Source organism: Prosopis cineraria, unplaced genomic scaffold (genome assembly GCF_029017545.1).
Source record: "Prosopis cineraria cultivar Desert tree isolate PC_DT_omini unplaced genomic scaffold, ASM2901754v1 PC2, whole genome shotgun sequence".
NCBI classification, from domain to species: Eukaryota; Viridiplantae; Streptophyta; class Magnoliopsida; order Fabales; family Fabaceae; genus Prosopis; species Prosopis cineraria.
The window spans coordinates 47,280,135-47,287,757 of record NW_026555333.1 but is presented as its reverse complement, the minus strand read 5'-3'; the positions used below and the strand labels follow the sequence as shown (position 1 = coordinate 47,287,757).

The 7,623-nt window shown below is 32.0% G+C and overlaps 1 protein-coding gene across 2 annotated transcripts; it reads left to right on the top strand.

The window, feature by feature from the left end:
- Nucleotides 1-373: 373 nt before the first annotated feature.
- On the top strand, nucleotides 374-4,661 carry LOC129303818 (rho GDP-dissociation inhibitor 1-like). 2 transcript variants are annotated; one of them, XM_054943355.1, is made up of 6 exons: nucleotides 374-625; nucleotides 826-1,028; nucleotides 1,563-1,629; nucleotides 2,730-2,948; nucleotides 3,357-3,481; nucleotides 4,277-4,661. In XM_054943355.1, exons 2-6 carry the CDS (start codon nucleotides 846-848, stop codon nucleotides 4,346-4,348), a joined length of 666 nt encoding a protein of 221 aa, XP_054799330.1. In that variant the 5' UTR covers nucleotides 374-625; nucleotides 826-845; the 3' UTR covers nucleotides 4,349-4,661. The 2 variants fall into 2 exon arrangements, with proteins under 2 accessions (XP_054799330.1, XP_054799329.1); XM_054943354.1 differs by having other exon boundaries at nucleotides 376-625; nucleotides 829-1,028.
- Nucleotides 4,662-7,623: the final 2,962 nt, after the last annotated feature.

Here is a 7,623-nt window from a genome sequence, read left to right as displayed (position 1 = left end):
AAAAATTTCATGAAATTACAAATTATTATGAAATATCATATTTTTTAAAACTAAAATTATCAATTTACAAAATTTTTAGATTGAAATTATCAATTACGGTTGAATAATTGATAATAAAACTGTTCAATTGACAGTTAACAAATAATAATTAACAACTATTTAATGATAATTGGTAATTTCAATGAAATATATGACATTGCATGGAACTTTTTGTATTTTGATTACTTATATGAGACATGAGAATTTTTTTCCTAAAAATTCATTGATTACCATATATATTTTCCCAATATTTTAATTCTAATATAGTTTATGATTTATGAATATATTTGTCCGTTAACGGCACTTTCATTTCAGCGCGGGAAGCTAGCATGGGCGTCCGTCTATTGTCGAAGCTGTAAATCCAACCGTATAAAGCCTTCCGACTTCGATTTCGTTGTCCCAAAAAATTTTCAATTTCTATTTCTCTGAATTGTTAATGGCCAACGAAAGAATTTCCTTTCAAGTTAATCGCTCCCTTCCTCACGTACATTTCGGATCACCACACGAGTTTCCCCCCCGACTTCCCCATCTTTTTCTCTCCCCTTTCAGATTTCTTGAACAATTCAAACAAACCCTAATTTTGCTGGTGCGTATTCGTCTGTCTTGTCTCTTTGGTTTTCCGAAACATAGCCTCTACCTAAATTTGTTTTGAATTTTGTATTGATTGGTCTCGTACTGAATACCTAACTTTTTCTGTCTTTGCAATTTGATATCTGGGTTTTCCCATTTGCTCATTGTGATTCCTTGACAGTTTTGATGAGCTAACCGCTTTTGAAATTGTTAAAGCAGTCTAAAGTTCCAAGAACATGAAGCCTGATGAAAATGAAGCAGGTAAGGAACCAGCTGCAGAGAAAAATGAATGTGAGAGTTTGCCCAGACATGCGAGCGAGTCTTCTGTCGCTCCAACTGAAGACGACGACGACGACGAGGGAACCAAATTAGAGTTGGGGCCTAAGTGCTCTCTTAAAGATCAGCTCGAGAAAGATAAGGTCTGTATTTCCTGTGAAGCAAGAATGATATAATGTGACCATGGCTATGTATGGCGTCCACTAGTCCTCTTTATATTTATTTCTCTGTTTTCTTTTTATCTAGTTTCAATGCAAAGTCTGAATGTACCCGGTTTATCCCTAACAAAATCATTTTACCTTCATCTAACTTTGTCAAGTTTTTCTGTCACCAATCACCATTTAGTTACTCTTTAATATTTTGTCTTAGTTTTGACCAAAATAATAATGTTAAAGTTGTGACGATTCATTTCACTTATATCTTGAATAAATTAATTGCCTATTAAGTTAACATTATTGGGATTAAAATCATTCAGGATATAAATGAAGAAAGTGATATACTAACAAATCGTGAGACCTCTAAGAGCGATATTTGAATGATACATTCCAAATCCAAACTGACTTTGGCCAACTAGAGGGCGACCTATTTTAAATTACTCATTTCCTCCAGAATTTTCTTTTCTGGCATTTCTTCCTTTCCTCCTTCATCCTTTTTTGGTTGGCCTTTTGAGAATACAGGACGATGAAAGTCTAAGGCGTTGGAAGGAACAACTTCTTGGCAGCGTGGACATGGACAACGTTGGAGGTATTTTATATCCCTCATACCTCTATTTCTCAAATTCTGAAATTTTTAATTATATTTCTTTCAGGAAAAGTAAAGAAAAAAGTTTCCTTTTACTACTGGTGTCATTCTCAATTATCTCAATGATGCCAAATCCTGTGATTAATGATACATGTGGATTGCTGTGCTGAGCAGTACCATTTTATCTTCCCCCTTTCTCTATTATACCACTTCAACATCTGGCCCTGACATTATTCCATGTTGTCCTTCGAAATATAATGTTTTGCAAATTGCAGATAGTCTGTCAAAAACCAAATTGGGAATGACTATGGTTTCCTGATAAGTTAATATAGACGGGGATTATTTGAGGACAGTCCTTTCTTCTTCGGCCATAGGTGCCTATGCGGTGATAAACTACATATTGGTTTCTTTTGATGTGATTGATTGTATCAATGGTGCTTAAAAATTTATTGTATCATGGGTGCGGGGCATATTTCCATTTACTGAAGATATTGCAGAAGTCCTCGCTAAACAAAACGTTAAAACCTCCCCAAAAGGAAGAAAAAGAAAAGGATAAATTACCAAAGTTTATAATTTTTCTGCAGCCTCTTGTTTTTTCAAATAGCTATCATCTTAACAATTTGCTGATTTTACTTCTACATAAAGAATATGGGTTTTTACTTTTTAAAGCTAGAATTATATTCAGCCATGGAATATTTTGTGGAAGTCATTTATCATCCGTCTTTCAATATTCCAATATGCAACTTCCTGAGGCCCAAAGGAACTGTGGAAATTTGGCCTTTTCTAAATTTGCACATTTCATACTTGTGACAAGGAAATCATTGGCAAAAACCAGAGATTATGATTCATTCTTTTTTGGCACTTGCCCATTTTTGTTGTTGTTTTGGCGTGTTGTTCAGGAATCAGAATACCCATACCATCTCCTTTTCTTTGGAGTAGATGAGGAACCCCTATGACCATCTTGAAATGTTCTTAGTTAGAATGTCTTTTCTCATGTTAGTCCCCTCAATCATTAAGAAGTTTTAATTTTTTATCTAGTTGTTGCAAATCCTCTTTCTATGTCTCAAATAACTCAATTTCTTTTTGCCAATTTTTTATTCCAGAAACTCTTGAACCTGAAGTGAAAGTTCTCAGTCTGTCAATCATTTCTCCCGGAAGAGATGACATTGTTCTTCCTATTCCTAAGGATGGAAATCCAAAAGGCTTATGGTTTACTCTAAAAGAAGGTAGCCATTACCGTTTGAAATTTGCCTTTGAAGTGAGCAACAATATCGTGTCTGGCTTTAAATACACCAATACCGTCTGGAAGACTGGTATGAAGGGTAAGTTGTGTTGCATTTTTTCCAAATATATAAAATAGGCTCAAATTCACGTAGGATTCCTCTACTTTTATAATAGTTTCAATTCGGTCTATATAGTCCGAAAGTAGGAAATGCTACCCTCCTATTTTCTGAAGTGATCCAATTTTTTGCCTTGATCACGCCTTCATCTAAAATTTAAGGCCCATGTAACAGTACTCACTTGGACACCAAGTCTAAGGATGAGTTAACCATGCCAGGTGTATAAATATTGTCTATGTCAGTAAATTTATTTACTTTTGTGTTAAATTTTATTTTCATGGTGTGGCAGAAGGGCAAAATAAAATCGTTTTGAAAATTTTTTATGAACTTAACAGTATTGAAAGTTAATACTGATCTAAGGCATTCTCTTACAAATTGGTATCATTTCAGTGGACAGCTCAAAAGAGATGTTGGGAACTTTCAGCCCTCAGGCAGAACCCTACACACATGAAATGTCGGAAGAAACCACACCCTCTGGAATGTTTGCTAGAGGACAATATTCTGCAAAATCGAGGGTAAACTACCACTACATGAAGTCATACACGCTAATGGATATATAGAATACTTATATTTAGATGACTGCTAATTGATTAGCCTCTCACTGTCTATGATATGTTGATGTCATGCCTTTAGTTGTTTTAAGGGTTTATTTGATATCCGCTTATGACAAAAAGGGTTTATGTGATAAAAAAGTTGGTGGAAGGGGAAAAATCTTACGTCAGGTTTGTTTTTGAAGTCATGTATTTCTTCATTGGAATAACTCTTTAATTTGCAAGCACTTAGAAAATCATTAATATGAATAGATATACAAGGGATACAACGCATGTTGGGACCAGCAGTAAAAACACTTGCACTCCAACGAACAATTGAGAAAAAGATGGTTCAAAAGACATAAGAATTTGAATAAAACTATTCAAAATTTTTTATAGACAAAACTATAAAACCCTTCATCTCCTCACAATTCTTCCACCCCTATTACAGTCTTGCAAATGATCTTCTAAATTTATTATCATATATAAACAAGAAACAGAGGGGTTACTTCATAGCAATGTGGAACTTTGGAACACTATAGCAACAGCCTATACTTCTTTTAAGTTACCTCATTTTAAATTTTACATCACTACACCATGTTGTCAGAGTTAGTTCACGATAGATATTCTCAGTGCTCAAACTAGTTGCATTTTTGAACTATAATTAATTTGCCACTCTTTCTAGTAACCATTTTCATGGGATTAGGCTATGAAAAGGGTATGGGTAATACTCGCCAGATGTTTCGGATTTGTAATGCCGTTGTGTTTTTGATCTTGCAGTTTGTTGATGATGATAACAAATGTCACTTGGAGATCAACTACACTTTTGACATCCGGAAGGATTGGGCTTGAACATAGATGGAGAGCTTCCCAATTTTCCCCCCTAGCTCTCCTTCAATCTGTCATATACTAGCTTCTGTTTAATTGATTCAAGAAAGACTGAAGTACATTTTATCTTTCTTTCGTAAGGTTTAACAATAATATCCATGTTCAAATTTTAAATGTAAAAGAAACTTTGGGCTAAAGCAAAAAAGTCAGACTTCAGTTAAATTAATAAACTGCAAGAGTCAGAGTGATCCTCATTTCAGTCTGCGAAGATTGTTGAGGCAATAAGAAAGTTAGCTTCATGCAGTTACTTATTTATAAAGGTTTGATGTTCTCATTTTAGTCGTTTGAAAAGGTATTTGTCTATTTGGTTACATTTTGACGTCTGATTACCAATTTTGTAATTAAACCTTAGCTGAAGGAGATAATATATATATATATATACACATTTACTTTCCCCCCCTTTTAAGAAGTTCACATATCTTGGTTTATACTTAGAATTTCCTTGGTAATATTGACTCAAGGGAAGAGATAGAAAGAGATGAAAAGGGGTTCCATTGTTAAGTAATAATGAACGGTCCATGCCGGTCTCTTCTATCAGAATGCCAATAAAAAATTGAAGAAATTGTAATGTTTTCTGTGATCAGTGTGTGTTGGACTGTAATTTTGGAAGCCAAGGATAGACACACGAGGATTTTGAAGTATATGTTCTTTCTTTCTTTTTTGAATCGAAATATGCTTTTCTTTGAGTGATGATGTTTTTCTTTCCTTCAGATGGTGTCATTATTGCTTTATTTTAATCTTCATTGTCACTATTACAACGGGTTATTCATGATTTGCATTGTTCATTTAAGTCGTATCAACTCACATTACGCAACAGACCCAGCCTAAGAATGAAATTGATTTATATTGGTGATTAACTATTTTAGTATTTCAAGCAATGAAAAGTGAAAAGTTCATTTACCCCAGCACAAAAAGACATAATGATAATAAGGAGAAATGAGAAAACAGAAAAGTGTATATTGTCACAAATTTTACAAGTCCTCTTTCATATTTGGATCACTTAGTATATAGAACGTCACGGGCAAACAAGAAAAGAATCTTAAAAAAAAAAAAAATCGTTTATAGCTTTACAATTCACATATATATATATATATATATATCGAATCAGTTATTGAAGCCGAGTTCTTTCGTGTTGTTTTTGTCTCGTCATTGTCCAGTATGTCAGTATCTTGCTCTGTGCACGCTTCGCCCTTCAGATCAGAGTGCTAAATGCCGACCCATCTCTTTTTAAACCGTTTCAGTACTGCTTCTGTGTTTGTCACTGATAATAAATTAGCTATCAATTTTCCCTTAGATTTTTTTCTCTTAAATTTATTTTTTATTAATTTAATTCTTTCAATTTATTTTAATTATCTGTTTAATGTTTATCATTTTTTAAAAAATAATACTGTTAAAATTTGTTAATATGGATAAAAGAATATTTATAACAATTATATAAATTAATAAAAATATATTGCAATTATTTAGTTAGAAAAAATAAACCAAAAAATTTTCAAAAAACAAAAAAATTATACCAAGAACTAAATTGATAAAAATTATGTATAAATCCCGTCGAGCAAATTTACTAATAAATAAATTTCATAAAATTTATAAACTATAGCCAAGTCCTTTAAAAACCGGGCATAATTTAAAATTGAAGTAAAAAGACACTGCTCCCCTTATTTATTAGGTTACAATGATAAAGACATCCCTCTCTCCCAGTTAAAACCATATGCATGCTCTATTAGTTCACGATTGCTCTGTTCATGTTCACGATTACTTTGTTGCGTTCTTCTTCTTCTTCACCATGGCATTGTGATCGACCCTTTCTCTGTCTTGTTCCACCTCACTAATTGAAGCCTACAGAATTGTTTATGATCGACGCTCCCTTTGCCTTGTTTTTCCTCATCAATTGAAGCCTATAGTATTGTTTGTGATCGATGCTCTCTGCCTTGCTTATACAATCAACTCCTTCATCATCATAATTGATTGCAATCAATGTTGCGTGTCCTTGTTCTTATGCTTGCTTTGCGCTAGAAAGCTCTATTTGAATCAACTGGTAAAATTTTTTATTATTCAAGTTTTAGTTTTCATTATTCAATTTTTAAACTGTTCCATGATCAAAGTCGCTATGTATAGGGTAGCGGAAATGGGATTTGATGGTTTGCAAAAAGGTTTGAATATTTTTTGTTAGAAACAATTTTTTGTTAGAGAGAGATAGAGACCGAGTTCAATTGTTGGGAACAAGTTACAGAGAACAAAATTGGCTTGAGCGATTCTCAAATTACTGAAAAAATTATCACCAAAAGTTTAATTATTAAATATATAAAATTACAATTATAAAATATTGAAGTGATACTTTTAAATTACTTATGTGATAGTTTTATATAATTAGTATTAAAATTATAACGCATGATTAATTTAACTATTAAATATGTGAAGTTATAATTTTAAAAAGTTGAAGTAATAATTATAAGAGTAAATGTGCATTTTTGCCTCTTAAATAATTAAATCATAGCATCGAGTATCATAACATTAAATATAACAAATGTCCATTTGGTGGACCCCTTAACTACTACTCCTTTGATCTTATTTATAGGTCACTTTTAATATGTTTCATTAATATCAAGAAAAACTTTAAAACTCATTAACCCTGTCTTAAAATTTAATAAGTTCTCAACTTTGTCCTTGTTAAATATACATATTTCAATTGCATATTTTATCTCTTCAACATTCAATGGAGGGTAAAAGAAAAAATTTATAATAAAAATTTAATGACGTGATTTATAAATAGAATTAAAAAAATTCTTCTCTTTCTGTCCTATAAATAGGACCAGAAGGAGTATTTTTTAAACATTATTTAAACAAAGCACTTTTCAATACTTCTGTACAACTAGAGCATGGAATATGGGTTGAGTTATGTGGGTTGTCCCAAATAACTAGTTATAAGGGTTGGGTCGGGTTGAAAAAAGATTGTCCCAAATAAAAATAAATTTTTTCTGGTCTAGATCATATAACCTGTGAACTATATGGGTTAATCTTGATGGGTTAGGGTTGGCCCGTTTAACTCATATTATTTAAAAAATAAAAAAAAGAAAAAAATTTTGTGGATATAAACCATATTAGGCGTGACTTACTTAATCGGATTAATTTATATATTTTATACAAACATTATAAATTAATATTTTGATATATTTAGAATGAATTATGAAAAAATATCAAATTAAAACTTAGCATTTAGGTGTAATTTTAAAAAAATT

What these genes read in the sequence shown, in the direction of transcription:
- LOC129303818 (XM_054943355.1), top strand. Translation starts at nt 846, where the DNA reads ATGAAGCCTGATGAAAATGAAGCAGGTAAGGAACCAGCTGCAGAGAAA. An exon ending in ATCAGCTCGAGAAAGATAAG is followed by an intron (nt 1,029 to 1,562) that starts GTCTGTATTTCC and finishes TTGAGAATACAG; the next exon opens with GACGATGAAAGTCTAAGGCG. An exon ending in AATATTCTGCAAAATCGAGG is followed by an intron (nt 3,482 to 4,276) that starts GTAAACTACCAC and finishes TTGATCTTGCAG; the next exon opens with TTTGTTGATGATGATAACAA.